The sequence below is a fragment of the Gracilinanus agilis genome, chromosome 4, assembly GCF_016433145.1.
Source record: "Gracilinanus agilis isolate LMUSP501 chromosome 4, AgileGrace, whole genome shotgun sequence".
Lineage (NCBI taxonomy): Eukaryota > Metazoa > Chordata > Mammalia > Didelphimorphia > Didelphidae > Gracilinanus > Gracilinanus agilis.
Window position 1 is genome coordinate 142,246,013 of NC_058133.1, and position 17,544 is coordinate 142,263,556.

General features: G+C 33.9%; 1 protein-coding gene across 1 annotated transcript in view; it reads left to right on the forward strand.

The window, feature by feature from the left end:
* The first annotated feature begins 3,383 nt into the window (after positions 1 to 3,383).
* Positions 3,384 to 17,544, forward strand: part of CEP170 (centrosomal protein 170) — a 132,288-nt gene continuing 118,127 nt past the window's right edge. Inside the window, exon 1 of the mRNA XM_044674980.1 lies at positions 3,384 to 3,488. Within this exon, the coding sequence (XP_044530915.1) occupies positions 3,384 to 3,488 (105 nt within the window). The remainder of the gene's footprint in view (positions 3,489 to 17,544) is intronic.

A 17,544-nucleotide genomic window follows, 5' to 3' on the forward strand; every position in this document is an offset into this window, starting at 1 on the left:
GCAGCGATCTAGGAGGGCAGTGATCGCCACAGGTGCATTTATCTTTCCTATTAATTGCTATTAAAATTTAAAAAATTTAATTTCCAGGGGGCTAAGTAATATTTTTTCTGGAAAGGGGGCCCTCTTATGACTCTATTATTATTATTATGTGGTAGCAAAGAATTGGAAATTAAAGGGATATCCATTAATTCAGGAATTGCTGAACAAATTGTGGTGTATGATGGAAAATAATGCAGGTTAGAGGGCTACAGACTCCATATACTCTTATGACATATATCCTCTGAAACCATACATTTCATCATTTGTTTCTTTCTGTGTTTTTAAAATCCTTACCTTCCATCTTAGAATCATTACTTTGTCTCATGGAGTCATAACTTCTCTTTGTTCCATTCTGATTTTTGTAGTCTTTGCTTTCCATTTGGAACTACAGGACACCATTACTAAATCCCAGCTACTATCACCTAATTGAAATTTATCTTGTAGGTCTAGAAACTTTATTTTTCGTTCTGGCAACTCAGCTGCAGGTTTCTGCCCTTGTCTGTGAGTTGAATCCTCAGTCCCTATATGGAAAAATGAGCTGACACTTAACTTCCATTCTTATTCTTCTCCCCTTACTTACCTTCACGCTAGGCCTCCATTCATGCTGGATTCTGACTCAGATTAAGGTTCAGAGTGTGACATCTGCAGGCTTCAGATGCAGGTACAGCTGTAGGATGGATATAGCCTCATTGGCTCCATTCCATTCACCTTGTCAGAATCCTCTTCATGAAACTATTTTTTCTCTAGAACAGCCTTTCTACAAGCACTCTACTACAAGTTTTGTGCCCATATTCCATGAATTTTCATAGGCTTCCTTAGTTGACCTTTCTCCCAGATTCCAGTATCTTCTGGCTATCTTTTTGTGTAATTCAGGCTAGATCAGTGGTTCCAAAACTTTTTTGGCCTACTTCCCCCTTTCCAGAAAAAATATTACTTAGCCCCCTGGAAATTAATTTTTTTAATTTTAATAACAATTAATAGGAAAGATAAATGCACCTGTGGCCATCAACGCCCCCCTGGATTGCTGCAGCACCCACCAGGGAGTGGTAGCGCCCACTTTGGGAATCACTGGGCTAGATGGAGGAACTTCTGTTTCTCTTTGGTTTTCTTTGTCATTGCTTTAGCTGGAATCCTGTTTAGATAACCACTTGGGTGGTATGCCATTCATAACTTTTCATATCTATAAATTGACAATAATTACTCACCAAAAATGAGAACATTTGATGTTAGAGGGGTTATATATTCTTGAAGAAGCTGTGGATTGATTCAGCTGTAATGGGAAACAGTTTGGAATTATACAAGAAAAGTGACTAAATGGCTATAGTTTGACCCACTCTGGGTTACATGTCCTAAGGAAGTCAAGAAACAGAAATAATGGTCCAGTATATGGGATGTCTCAAAACTCTCAGTGCAGTTTTAAGCTTTATAATTTTAAAGTTACTAAAGCTTTACATTTTAACTTAAAATTTAAAACTTTAATAGCTTAAAGCTGCTTAAGACTTTTGGGATACTCTGTATCTTTTGGGATACCCAATATAACAGAGCATTCATAGTAATACTCTTTGAGGTGGTACAGTCTCAAAACAAAATTGGGCACCAATTTTAGATTAATGGCTTTCTGGAAAAAACTAAGATATGTGAATGTAACAAAATATTGTGTAGTAAATGTAGAATATAAAGTATTTTGAAAAACCTGAGAAGAGTTGTATGGATTGATTCAGAGTAAATAAACAAAAGGGGGAAAAATGCATTGACTACAACAACATAAATGAAAAGTTCCCTCAAAAGAACCTGACCTCTTAGAACCTGAAAAAACCAGTAATGGCCCCAGAGATCAAATAATGAAACATCTCTCTCCCCTTATGGTGGTAATGTTTTGTACATATTTTCTACATTGTCAGATGCAGTCACTGCTTACATTTAGCTATGAATAATGAGGTAACATATTTTTGTTGTTGTTCAGTTCTTTTGGTTGATCAAGCCCTATGATTTCATTGGTACTTCTAGGGAATTCACAATATAAGAATTCTCTCCCTATGCAGTTTTAGGAAGGCTTCCCAGTTTACAGTGCTGGAGGTTTACTCAGTATAATCAAAGGTTAAGCAACTTGTTCTTGGGATATAATATGGGTCGGAGATTGTGCTTTAAAACAGTCTTGTTGCTTTCAAGGCCTTTTATCATCTACTTTGCCTTTCTGCCTCTCCTATACTTTAGTTTTAAAGCTTAATATCATCTTAATATAGTATTTGCTGTTATGCCTTATAAATGTCAGTGTCATTCCTCTCCACCTAAATCCCAATACCTGTATTCAATTATTTTTAATATTTCAAACTCAGATATGCACATTATATAAACTACTTAAATTGCCTTTTTTCTCATGTGTAATATGTCATGTTTCTCCACTAATATCCATGGTTTATGCATATCAAATGAATTGTGGGTTTGCTCATAACACAATGTGACAGAAAGGACAGATGGAAAACTATTAAGAGCAGCTGTACAAAGAGTTCGTTGGATAAGAGATTTTTACTTTCACATAGATTGTCACTAAAGAGTTTGAGAGAATTGAGATCATAGATTAGCTTCTTTGTGGTTTTTTTTTCAATTTAGTAACCAGTTTGAGTTAAACAAATGCCTAGCTATATATAAGGGTTAAACCAATTGCTCAGTTTTTTTTTTATAATTTGTAGAATGAAATCTTGTTATATTTTGCAATTTTACTATGTTTAAATCTTTTGCTAATTTAAATGGAATATTATTTTCATTGACAGCATTTGAAACTCTTAGGGCTTTATTTGTGAGGAGATTCACCAATCCTGTACTAAGCAAATAGAAATTCATTTGCTTTTACTTTTTTCTTATTTTCTCTGTACAAATGTGTTTACTTTTTTCTTATTTTCTCTGTAGCTAGTTTTGAGTTATGCATTCTCCATTTATCCAGTAAGATATCTTGATGTTTATGTGACAATATGGTCTTGGAATGAATTCATTTGACAATTATAAATTATTATGAGATATAATAATCTTTTCTTTATGTCAAGTATTTATTAGTTAAGTGCCTGCCTCTTTGTTTTTAATGTCTTCATTTTGAGTTGAATTTCTCATAAAATCTTTTGGTTTACTTGACTAATATTAATCTAGTAGCTTGTGTCATTTCTTCTGGACACAATCCATTTAAAGAAACATACATGATCCTGAACACTACTTATTTGAATTCTATTATATAGTCTACTCACAGTGTTTTCTGAGTAGGGATTATAGCTAAAAATATCTGAATATGTTTTCCTTTGCTTCTCTCTGCAGGATGACGTATCCTTGCCAGAGACTTAGAAGCTGAGCAGAAAATGAGCTTAACATCCTGGTTTTTGGTGAGCAGTGGAGGCACCCGCCACAGGTTGCCACGAGAAATGATTTTTGTTGGAAGAGATGACTGTGAACTTATGTTGCAGGTAATTGCATCAGCTTTCATTTCATATGGGTCTACTTAAAGTTTGAAATTTTTACACAAGGTTGTTCTATACTAGTGAGAGTAGCGTTGTTTTTAAGGAGTTACTTTTGAGTTTTTACATATATATGATATCTCAAAATCTTAGTGCTGTTTTAAGCTTTATAAGTTTTTATAAGTGCACACATACTATGTCTATAAGGATGTGTATACATACTCTTAAATACATATCTACATTTTTTAAAAACTTTATTCAGTTTTAGGTAAATTTCCCTCAAATTCTACTCATTATCATACTAAAAAGAAACACTTGGGTTTTAATGCAGCTGAAGAAAGTGAGTATTGCATAAAAAAGAATAGTTGATTTTTTAAAAATTAAAATAAGCTAAATTGGATCTTTAAGAGTAGGAAATACCATTTTTTTAAAACCCTTAACCTCTGTCTTAAAATCAATACAAAGGATCAGTTACAAGGTAGAAGAGCAACAAGGGCTAAGCAATTGGGAGTTAGTGACTTGCCCAGGGTCATGTAACTAGTAAGTGTTTGAGGCCATATTTGAACTCAGGGCTCCCATATCTCCAGGCTTGGCCGTCTATCCTCTGAGCCACCTAGCCGCATGGAAACATCATTTTGGAATGAGGTGACAATTCAAAGAATCATTTTGAAATTAAGAGAGCACTAAGTAAGTAAAAAAACAAATTAAATTTTTTTTCTTCTGCCAATTCATTTTGTTTTGAGGTGCCCAGGTAAAAGGACATTTTTAAACTACCTGTGGCAATTTTAACTACTGCATTTAGTTATTGTGTCACATTAAAGTGATTCTTAATAGCTCAATTAGCAATATATAAACTGAAATGCTCTTAGTATAAGCACAGGTTAAGATTCCTTATATTAAATTCTTTTACATATGAAGGTGTAATTTTTGGAGAGTATTGTGCATAACTGTGGATAAGCTATTTAATCACAAAAGAACTATGTATTCATGTTTTTTCAATTAGTTCTCAACTTCACTGTACATAAATTTTGTTTTCTTAATATTTTTATATTTATATTTCAAGGTAATTGGTTTCCTGTGTAATACTAAATATTTTATGCATTTTAAAACTTATTCAGAAAGGGGCCATTAGTTTTAGTTCCCTCACCTCATTGAGTTGACTTTTTTCCAGTCCATTTTTAAGATTAGATTTTTCTCACTGTTGTAACCTGCAAGATTTTTTTCTGTAGTGACCCAATTGTGCATTGTGATAACTGTTCTTTGCAGTTTTTGTCATTTGTAAATTTAATAAACATCTTACCTATCCTTTTATACACTTCATTAGTAAAAGTATTAAACAGTTTAGGGCAAGCACTAATCCTGGGGACATTCATTTAGAGAATCCTCCTAAGTTAACATTAACTGCTCTTTAGTTCCCTTCATTGTTGAAAAGGACCTCAGAAGTGGTCATCCAGCCCAGCCTATACTCAAATGAAAAGAACTGATGTGTTTGAAAGAGCCCTGGATTTGGAATCAGGGGAATCTTGCATCTGCTACTATTAACTGTATAATTTTAGGCAAGTTATTTAACCCCTTCAGGCTTCATATTCTTTATTTGTAAAATGAAAGGTTTGGATTAGACTTTTGCTAATGTTTCTTCTACCTCTTTTAGGTAGGTAGGTGGCATACTGGTGAAAGCACTGGAATAACATCATCTACTTCCCAAGGTTGTTGTAAGAACAAAATAAGATAATACATATAAAGAGGTTTGCAAACCTTAAATATTAAATACATAAATAATATTATTATTAAGAAGAAGAATCCCTTTTGAAACACATTTGATAAGAAGTCATGTAGTTGGGAGCCAGCTAGGTGGCTCAGTGGTTTAAGAGCCAGGCCTAGAGATAGGAGGTCCTACATTCAAATCTGGCCTCAGACACTTCCTAACTGTGTGACGCTGGGCAAGTCTTTTAACCCCCATTGCCTACCCTTACTGCTTTTCTGCCTTTGAACCAATACGAAGTATTGATTCTAAGAAAGAAGGTAAGGGTTTAAAAAAAGTCATCTATTCCACTGATATAAAAATCATGGTGTCCTAAACTCCAACTTTTATACACCTTCATTTAGTAAGACTTACTTTACATCAAGTCCATATTTACTTTTCTGTATCTTGCCTTTTTTCTGTTTTTGGCCTTGAATCCAAAGAGATTAATTAATCCCATTATCTCAAGGGTCCTTCAGGTACTTAAAGATAGCTGTCATTTCTTCCCTAAATGTACCCCACTTTGCCCACAAGTATTTCATTGGTTAAAATATTCAGGCTTCATTAGTTGATCCTTGTATTTCATGATCTTTAGTCTACCCATCATCTTGGATTCCCTTCATAAATACATACATTTCCTTCCTAAAATAAAACACCCAGAACTCAGGATGTCAGATATGGTCTAACTAGGGTAGAGTACAGTGGTACTATCATGTCTCGTAGTCTTTTTTTTTAATTCATTCATTTAGAATGTTTTTCTATGGTTCCATGATTCATATTCTTTCTCTCTCCTCCTAACCTCCATTCCATAGCCAACACGCATTTTCACTTAGTCTTTTTTAATGAACCTTGAGATTATACAATGAAGGAAAAGTTTGAAGAGAGATTGTGGTGAGAGAGGATAATTTCTTATTTCAACATTTGCTTTCAAATTTCAAATGGTGATGAAAATTAAGTTGTGACTGCAATTGTCAGTTGATAAAATAGGATATAGTTGTCATGCTTACCGTGTACAAGATATGATACTAGGATCTGGAAGTGTAAAAATGATTTCCTTTTCTCAAAGAAGGCAGATTTATGCCATTGGAAGGACACTTGAATTGGAGCCACATTTAGGTCCCAGCTTAGCACTTATTGCTTATGTTACTTTGGAGATCAAAGTTCTTAAATATTACTTTGTGTGATGCACCATTTGGCAGTGTGGTAAAAGCCCATGGGGCCCCTTCTGAAAATAATTTTTTTTAAACCCCTAACTTCTGTGTATTGGCTCGTAGGTGGAAGAGTGGTAAGGGTGGGCAATGGGGGTCAAGTGACTTGCCCAGGGTCACACAGCTGGGAAGTGTCTGAGGCTGGATTTGAACCTAGGACCTCCCATCTCTAGGCCTGACTCTCAGTCCACTGAGCTACCCAGCTGCCCCCTGAAAATAATTTAAAAAAAATATTTATAGTTAAAAAAATTAGTTAGTGAAGTTAGTGAAATCATAAGTTAGTGAAAATGAGATGTAATTTTTTTTCAATCCAAGTTCACAGACCTTAAATTTATCCATGGACTTCCTACCTCTAAATTGATGATCCTTAATTGCTTACGTTCTACTGAGGAATACAACTGATTGTTTATAAGGAGGTGAGAGAAAAAGTTTTAGAATAGTGCCTATGTAGTAATTCTAGATGATGTGAATAATAGGAAATGTGGACTTAATTTAGAAGATTTCATGATATCTGTGAAATGTTTTTTATTAATTGAATTTATTTCCAGGTATCTTAGCCCCTCTCTCCCTCCCATCATTTGGAAACAGATAAAGAAATTGGACCTTTTATTTTCATTTCTCAATTCAGTTCTTTTGAGTTCGTAATTTCATAAGTTATCCTTCAAATATTAAATCTGTATATGTGCTATATCTCTATATAATATTCTCTTGGTTCTCATTTTATGCTTCATTATCTTGTGTATTTCTTTCTAATTTAAAAAAATTCTTAAAAATTTTAATTTATTTTCCCCTAATTACATGAAAAAATCTTCCAACATTTTTAAAAGAGTATTGAATCTTGAATTTTCTTCCTCCCTCCTTTCCATACTCCATTAAGCATATCATCTAGATAGGGAATCTCGTATAGATTTTACATGTGCAATCATGTAAAACATTTTTCCTTATTAACATTTTTCTGAAGGAAAACTCAAAAATAATAAGAAAGAAAGTGAAAAAAGCTTGCTTTAGTCTGGATTTAGACTCATCAGTTCTTTTTCTCTTGAAGCATATAACATTTTTTTTTATCTCATCCTTTGGGATAGTTTTGGTTTATTGTATCATAGCTAAGTTATTCATAGTTGTCATATTTGTTGACCATTTATTAATTGGATAATAACATATAGTCTTATATATTAGATTCATTTCTCTATGATTTGAGAAATGAGGTCTTTATTAGAGAGACTGTAAAAAAATTTTTTACCATTATGTTCACTGGGTATTATTCTCCATTCTATTTCTCCCTGTTTAGTTTCAGCCACCATTTTTCCTAATTTGTGCTCTCATTTGCCAGCCCCATCCCCATCCCCATCCCCATTCTCTTATCCCCTTCTCTTTCTACTTGCCTGTAGGATAAAATAGACCCTATTGATTGTGTATGTATAGTCTTCCCTTTCTGAGCCAATTCTGATGAAAATACGTTTCGCATGCTCTCCTCTCTGACTCCTCCATCTTCCCCTCCACTATGCCTCTTTTCTACGTGACAATTATAATAGGGGTATTTGGGAGATAGGATTAGATGGGATTAAATGAATTAGTTTGGGCCAGTATCAAGCTTTCTACGTTTTGGGTGAAGGGGCCTAACAGACAGCCCTGACCAGGCCAATGCCTAGTCTGGGACCAGCATACAGATAACCAAATCACAGTAAATGGAAAGTGTATTTTATTTCCAAAGGGAGAGGTTAAGAGAGAAAGGGGAAAATTCATGACACTAATTTTACTAGCTAAGTACCCCAGAAACTAAAACTTTCTCATAAAGGGTCTTCAGCAATTTGATTTTTTGCTCTTAACACCCTTTCCTAGCTAATCTGTAAACCCAGTCCCTGTTCTGAATGTCCTGTACTAAACCCCTCTCTTAGTTGTTACTAGAAATACTGGTCTATAACAGATTAGGCAGGGATTAAGTGAAAGGTCCCAAGTCCAACTGGACTCAGACCTCTGCTTACCGATAGCTGGATGTTGATACAGGCTAGTGACAGGCTCTTAGGATCTTCTTCCAGGACACAGCACAAGGACAGCAACACAGATAGCAATAAGGATAGGATCAAACCCTCAGGACTTGGCATCTACTCCCTCCAGGTTCACATCCAGAGAGAGACAGACAGACCCAACAGTCTCTGAGTGTCAGCCTAACCCTTCCTTGTAGCACTCCAGAATCTTTCCCTGTTGGTCTCATGCAACTGTCCTCTGCAAACCTACATTTTCCTACTAACCTCATCTCTTCCTGATAACACAATCTACCCCACTGTGTTTTTCCCTTTCCCCTCCTTCCAATGCATTCCTCTTTCTCATACCTTATTTTTATTTTTTTCTGTATCATCCCATCATATTCAACTCACACCCTTGCCTTTTGTCTATGCATATTTCTCTTGCCCTAAATAATAAAAAGTTCTTGGGAGTTGCAAGAATCACCTCCCTATTTAAGGATGCACATAGTTTAACCTTATTGAATATTTTTTGATTTTTCCTTTCTCTTTACTTTTTTATGCTTCTCTCAAGTCTTATATTTTCTCCTTTGATTTTTAGGATTTCCAATTTGGTCTTTATCTGAGGGTTTTTAATTTTGTTCTCTTTCTAGTTATTTTTTAGTTGCACGCCAAAATCATTGATCTCTCTTCTTTTTTGTTTGTTTGTTTATATAGGCACTCAAGAATATAAATTTTTCCCTGAGTACTGCTTTGACTGTATCCCATAAAATTTTTTGTCATCTCCTCATTGTCATTCTCTTCAATTAAATCAGTAATTATTTCTATGATTTGTTCTTACTCTCAGTAGAATTGGTTCAGAGAGGGGAGAAAAGCCAGATGAAATATAATGGGCCTTATAATGTCCTCATCAGGAAAATGGTTGTCCCAAGGGTACAAATTCCAGAGCTAAAAGGGTTACATCTTTTAGTGATCTAGTTTTGATATGGATAGAATATAAATTTGAAATGAAAATTAAGATGTATTCTTTAGTAATTTCATTTGCTTTTCATGCTCTAAATTTTTTCAATGAATCTTTGGTCTTTTTGATATTGCACTACTTTAATATAACCCATTCATTCATGCACTTCCCATGCAATACCTGAAAGTTTCCTGTTAGAAGGTATCCTTAACATTATGAGGATACCAGTGGAGCATCTACTTTGCTCTCACTGCCTAACCAGCCCATCTTTTTTTAATCATGCATTTTTTTATGACATATTGTATAATCCCTCTCCTTTATAATTCCTTCTTTCTATTGCTACCTACTCACACCTGCCATGTGCCTCTTAATTGCCCCTTGGGTAATATTCATATTCATTTATTCAGAAAATATAGTGTGGAAGAATATTGCTATAAAAATACTTTCATTTTAGGATAAAATTAGAGATCATTTAAAGAACTTTACAATATCCAAAAGAAAAATCCAAATTTCTCTCCCAGATCATTTCTGTACACAAACTGAAATATCTGTTCTTTTTTTTTTTTAACCCTTTCTTTCTGTGTTGCTAACAATTCAATGACAGAAGAACAAAGGCTAGACAAACAGGGTTAAGTGATGACTTGCCCAGGGTCACATAGTTAACAAAGAAGTGTCTGTGGTCACCTTTGAACCCAGGTCCTTCCAACTAAAGGCCTGGCACTCTGTCTGCTGGTACTACCTAGTTGCCCTGAAATGCCTATTCTTGACCACCTCTATGTGTTATCTACCCCAATGGAATGTTAGCTCCTTGATGACAGGAATTGTCTTCACTTCCATATTTTTATCATCAGTGATTAGCACAATACTTGATATGTAGTAAGCCCTAATAATTATTTTCCATTCATTTGTTTTATATTCAATTTCAGTATTGGTTTCACTGGTAGTCTATCCATAATACTTTATTGAAATTAGTCACTAGTTATCTGAACTGAGCAAGTCAATTAATCATTGCTTCAGTTTTCTCAATTATAAAATGGGGATCATATTACTACCTACTTTACATGGTTATTGTGAAGATCAAATGAGATCATATTTGTAAAGCACTTGGCACAGTATAGTCTCTGGTATAGTAAGCATTAATTAATAGTGTTAATTAATAATTAATGTTATTAATAAATGTGTATTCCTTTCCCATTGAGCTCCAATAACACATCATTGTCTAGACAATTGGCATTCTTCTTCCACTTTATTTTTCCTATATGGTTCATTAGGTCAAATTCTTTAGAATGATTATGTAATTTATTTAGTAGGCTCTTCCATGTTCTTAACTTTTATACAGTCAGTGTAATGCCATCTGCCAAAAGGAATATTTGAAGGATTTCTCCATTTACATGGAATCATCCTTTATTTTCACTATGTTTTGGATCTCTCTTGTCCACGACTGTAGTGGATATCAAAGACTCTGTTTTATGTATTGATCAGTGTCATTAAACAATATAATAGCTATTTTAATATCTCTGAAAATATCCTGTGTTATTTTGACATTTGCATTGGAGACAGTTTGTTAAAATAGATAGATCCTTTAAAAAGTAGCCATATTTTGCTATATTGAATTGCATTCCTTTTTGTAATCTATTTCTACATCTTTTAGTTAGTTATATGATGATAAAAATGCAATATACTCTGAAATTTCACTTGCTCAAAACTATATAGTCATCTCCTAGTATAGTCATCATCCCTTCTAGAAGTGAATGTATATGTAGAGTATTCCCTTAAAAATTTCACATAAATTAAAAAGGAATAAAGATCATTATTTCCTTGACATATAGTTGTTCCCTGTACCTTTTTGCATAATAGTATTTTATGGGGTTTTTATGATTGTTCCTTTCCCATCCCAAAGAATTGAATCTCTCTGTTCTCTTGAAACAGCTGCCTTGTAGAGGGGCAGGGCATATGAAAAATGTTCTCAGGCATGGTGGAGAGGGAAAGGGAAACAATGCCATGGTTTCACCAATACAGAGTGAGGCAGTTAGAGTTAGGTTTGACTTGCCCAGGGTCACACAACTAGAAAGTGTCTGAGGCCAGATTTGAACCAGATCCTCCCTACCCATCCTGGTGTCCTATCCAAGCTGCCCATCATTTGGGATTTTCTTGACAAAGAGAGGTAGATGAGGAAACTGAGGCAAATAAGGTTAGGTGACTTGTACAGGCCACATAGCTAGTAAGTGTCTGAATCCAGATTTGAACTCAAGAAAAAGGTCTTCCTTGACTCCAAGTTTGGCACTCCTAGCTACCTTAGCTGGGAAACACCATTTTGCATTGATAGAATTGTCTCACTAAGATCACCTAGTACTGATGAAATTATAGTTCAAGAGCTGACAAAACCAAACTATTTACAGCTTTGTGCTGTTCTGGATATATAAAGACCAACTCAAAAGAAAAGACCCTTGCCCTCAAGGCAATGACTTTTCCCCCTTGGGAAAGGGGACTGAGAGACACTTGTAAAATGTCCAATGTAAATGAGATTATTTTAGGAGGAAGTCAGCATTAGCATAGGGGATAAGGAAAAGTTTCCTGGTATAAAAGGGATTCATTCAGTTTCTGAGATAACAAATAATAAGGAAATGCCTTACAGGCAGGAGGAAAGCCTTTGCATAATCAGGGACACACAAAATGGTTAAAATCAGGAACACCAAATAGACTACATTATGGCAGGAAAGTAGAATAGATGAAAGTAGTAATATTTATTAAATTTGGGAAAAGTCTGAAGCCTGATTGCGAAGGGCTTGTAAATATTAAGGGGAGTAACATAGACTTAAAAAATATGTATTTTTAAATGAATAGAAGTCAATAGTACTGTCTTTTTTTTTTCTGTGAAATTGTGTAGTACAAGTACTCACCATTCCTTTATTTGCACTAAGTTCTGTAAGTATCTAATACAAAAAGTATCTATTCCTATGTGTTTTAACATTTTTTTTAATAGTAGAATATGTGAGGTTTTTAACTAGAGTTCCCATCAACAGTGAAATCATACATCTAGAACCTACTTCCCCTCCAAAAAATTTATGTGAAATTGCATGTTTAGGCAAGAGTTAACTTGGTTGGCTTAGTTCCTTAGACTCCACCCCCAAAATCTTCCTGGCCTTTTCCTGATAGCAGCAGGCTGCTTTTAGCCCTGCATTAGATACATATCCTCAGAAAATATCCATAATTAGATTGGCATTTTGGTCATCTGGTAGTCTAAACTGATGCAGAATATTAAGATAGTTCTACTTATGACTGAAGGATCTGTCTTGAATAAGCAAGTAAAAGAAATTTTGATATAAGTAGTTTTTTCAGTTTGTTTTTTTTCTAGTGGTTTTTTGTCTTTTACTCATTTATATAGTATTGCATGTTAGCTAATCTATTTTCCGAAGTAATTTTTCTAAACTAAATGGATTGCTTTGGTTTTCTAGTTTTCTAGTGACTAAAGAATTTTGCAGATATTTAAATGCTAGATATGTGTGGGCTTATAGAAAAAGATTTGATATTTTTAAAATTATCTTTAGATTTTAAAAATATTTAAATTTGTTCTTATAGCTTATCTGTACTTTAATAGGATGAAGTTTATAATGTGGCTACATTCCCATTATTATCTACAAGAGGATTGTCTTCTCAAGTTTTGTCAAACTGATTTGCATTTGTGGCTGAATTGGCTTTTTTGTAATGTATTTAAAATCAATTGGTAGCTGTATATAACTATATATTAATTTTTATTTATAACTTTATTTACAGCTAAATGGAATTTTTTAAGCATATGTATTTTAGGCTAAATTGTCTCCTCTGCTTGTTTTTCATCATGTCTCTTGACCTTAATCTGGCATGTACACCATTTCAGCAAAGAGACATATGATCCATGTGATCTTTGTGCTCATATGATAAAATCTGTTTTTAGAATTTTACTGTTATTTAATAAACCCTAGAGATTATGCTTATATTTACATCTGAATTCTTATTTTCTCCTACATAGCAGGAAGTCTTGGTAGTCAGTCTCTTTAAATGTGAAATATGTTGTAATTCGAACTTACCAGCATCTAAAGGTTAAAGAGAGAATGACTAAGTAGAGGAGATTCATGGATTTGATTTCCACATTTGTAATTTTTTTAGTTGACCTTGGATATATGCGTTAACTTTGTTGTGCCTGTTTACCTATATATAGAAAAAGGTTAATAATACTATATGCTTTATAGGACATACATAATTAATCTTTTGAAACCTTTGACAGCCTCAGATGAAAGATACCCACTGTGTCTGAAATGTATAATTGCCAAGTGAGAATTATTCTAGAATTTCTGTGGTTTTAAATTAAACTTTTATATGAAAATATTTCATGAGACCTACCTATGATTAATATTAGAACTTTTCACACTGATAGAATTTGAAGAGTTAACTAGTTGACTTCATAACTGTCTTGCAACAACAGTAAGAGTCTGTGATCCTATTAAAGTTAATCATTTGATACAGTATCTTATTTCATAAATAATTTAATAGTTATATTATAAAAATAAAATTATATCCAAATTATTATATTTTTATTATTTTAAAGTTAGACTGAGGGGAGAATGATAATTTTTTTATTTCTACTTCTTAATGTAGAGTACCACATCTAATACTATACTAATTAGAAAACAATAATAATAATAAAACAAATAATAAACTATTTTTTTCAGATACAGTTAAAGAGTATGATATAACAATTTAATTGATTATTTTAATTTTGCTAAGTGTCTATGGAGAATACATCAGTTTGGTTATTGGGGGAAGTAGGGAAGATGGTACTAACTCCTACAATTTTGCCTATTCCTTTTCAGTCTTTATTACTAAAGTAATTATTCATGGACCTAGCCTAGACTAGTCACCAGAGTTAATTTACAGGAATCTAGGGTAACATCTAAACATTTGCTGAGTTAAAAAGAATTTTCTTACTCATACTCAAATTAGAATTTAAACTTTAAGAACAGCAGAATTATTTGTTTCAAAAATGAACCTTAATTAAACCTAACATTTAATAAAGAGTCTTCTTTATCTAGCTGACTAGATGGCCCTGACTGGGATGTATTAACACAAAATAGCTGAAAAAGACTAGGGGCTATGACTAAAAGAGCTTATAGATAAGGAAGCAATTGTAGTTATAATTCAGTGAAGATTCCAGTGGGATAAAGTTCAGGAAGATGCCAAAATGAGCAATGGCCTCATTTCAAAGGAGAAAACAGCTCACAGCCTAATGGAGTTTCCGGAGGACTTCAATGGCTCATGGGAGAGTAAACAACAGTATCAAACAGAGGAGGTATTCCATCAAGCACTTTATCTTAGATAAGTGTGGTGTTATAGCCTGGATACTCTACCATAAGCGGGCACAGTAACTTTTATTACCTCATAGGATGTGGAAATTGTCTTGATATATTCATTCTGCAATGCTTCTTAGTGAAATGTTTTGCCTTGCATTGATGTGTCTCTTATTTGATTGGAAACACAAGCATATATCATTGAAATTCCAAATGTTGTGTCTCTGAGTAAATATCAAACCATAGTTAATAACTATTTATTAAGGTCTGGGAATACAAAAAAAAAAAAAGCAAAAGCAGTCCCTGTTTCAAGAAGCTTACATTCTAATGGTTTTGAAAATGTTTTTAAATTATAACATATAAATCAAATACAAACTATATGGAAGGTAATGATAAAAGATATTTAACTGGCAGCTGGGGATCAGAGGTAATCATTCTGAAGGTTAGAAGGACTGGCACTCTTAGTGAGAACAAAGACTAATATTAAGAATGAGGTATAGAAAGGGAGGAAAAATAAAAGATTAATTTCCTAGCACACAAAGACTAAAAATAGCCAGGTAAAATTTATCTGGCAAAACTGACAAAGCTTGGTTCATTAGGTGGTGCTTTACTTTTTTTGGAACTTAGAGCCTCCCTTCATAGATGGAGTAACACATCTACTAGCAAATGGCCAATGAAAGAGAAATCAAAAAGAAAGCTTCAAAGTCTGGTGAGAGAAGAACATTTTAATGTAATCATTCAGCAAGCAGCAAACATTTGTTAAGTGCCTATAGTGTGCCCAGCATATTACAGGCACTGGAGGTTCAGAGGCAAAAATGAAAGTCTTTACCCTCAAAGAGCCTTCATTTTATTAGAAGAGTCAACATGTATATAAATGTAATCAAAATTAAGTGCAAAATAAAATTCATGAGACAAGAGCTCTAGAAATTGATGGTGTCATGTGGAAAGACTGTATAAGGTGTCATTTAAATAAATTTTGAAAGAAACAAAGTATTTTTAAAGGCGAATATGTAGAAATGGGAGTGTAACCCATGTGTTTGGGACAGCAAGCACAAAGGTTTGGCAATGAGAGGAGACGAAGTAATGTATAATAAGATAGTGAAAGGCTTTAAAAGTTAAAACAGGAGAGTATCTATGATCCTGGAGGAAATATAGGAATTATATCTAGGGAATGACTAAAGGTGTTTGTAAAAGAAAGGTGGTTAGAAGATAGAAGCTAGCAACTAATAAGAGTTTACTATGTACTAAACCAGTGATATGGCAAACCTATGACAAGCTTGTCAGCACTGACACACATAGCCATTTTCAATAGAGAAGTAAGAGGCCACATGCCAAGGATGAAACATTTGCTATAGTGTAGTGTAGACATCTGTGTACTATAGATGACAATTCTATCTATATTAATTTACCTATTCTGTTTTATTAAATATAGTTTTATATTACAATTATACATTTTTGTTATTTAAACTATAAATATTGCAAAATTATGGTGTTTTTTCTTGAAGTGACACACCACCCAAGTTTTGGTGAATTTTGACACACAAAGCTCAAAAGGTTGCCCAGTATACTAAATGCTTTTGATGATAGGAAGAAAGGCAAAAAGCAAAGCTCTCAAGAAGCTCACAGTGTAATTGGAAGGCAGGATACAAATAACTGTATAAACAAAATATATACAAGATAAATTCGAGATAGTCTCAGAGGGAATGCACTAAGATTAAGGAAGACTGAGAAAGGCATGTTGCAGAAGGTAGAACTTTACTCGAGACTTGGAATGAGACAAGAAGGTTAGGTGAGGTGAGGAGGAACAGCTTTCTGTAAGCAGTCATGGTATGATGTATTGTGTGCAAGGCATAGAAAGGAGGCCAGTGTCACTGAGTCACAGAATATGTGGAGGGGATCAAGAAGACTGAAATGGTATGAAGCAGCCAAATTATAAAGGGCTATGGAAGCCAAACTGGGTTTTCTTTTTTATTCTTGAGGTAATAAAGGGCTGCTAGAATTTTTTAAAATAAAAATATGATATACATTTTAGGAAGATCAGATTGATAGCTGAGTAAAGAATATACTGAAGTGGGGAGAAGATTGAGAAAAAGACCTGTGGTTTGGCAATTTAGAGTTCATTAGCAACTTTGGAAAGAGCAATTTGAGTTGAATGAAGTCAGAAAAAGCTAGAGTTCAAATTCTAAAGAAAAGAATGAGAGGAAAGGAAGTAAAAACACACGCGCGTGCCCACACACACACATACATACACACGCTCTTCCTAAGGACTTTAGCCACATATTTTTTAGGGAATGAATAGATCAAGTAAGAATTTTTTGAGGATGGGGTAAACATGGGTATGTTTATAGGTAGTACAGAACCAACAAGTAGGCAAGGAACATTTAAAGATTAATGAGAGTGAGGATAATAAGAGGGGGCAATTTTCTGGAGAAGATAGGATTATAATGAAATCACCTATACATGTAGAGAGGGCTTATCTTAGAAAAGAGAAAGGCCCTCTGTTCATGAAAAAATGAAGGAGGCAAGTTGCCATATAAATATACATATATGTGTGTGTGTGTATGTGTGTGTATATATATATATGTATATATATATATATATGATGTAAGATGAAGAATACAGAAAAAGAAGTTCTGCAAATAACCTGTTATTTTGAGTGAGCTATGAAGGAGGAAGGCAAGGTTTTCAGTACAGAGAGGGAAATGGAGAGGGAGCTACAAAAAGTTTGAGATGGGATGAAAAGATTTGGAAAAACTGCTATGTTGAATGATTTGGTGAATGTACCTAGGAGGGGAAAAGGGATTGCCTTGCCACAGTGAGGGCCCATTTGAGTTCTTAAAACAAACTTCTCAGTTGACCTAGTTAGCACA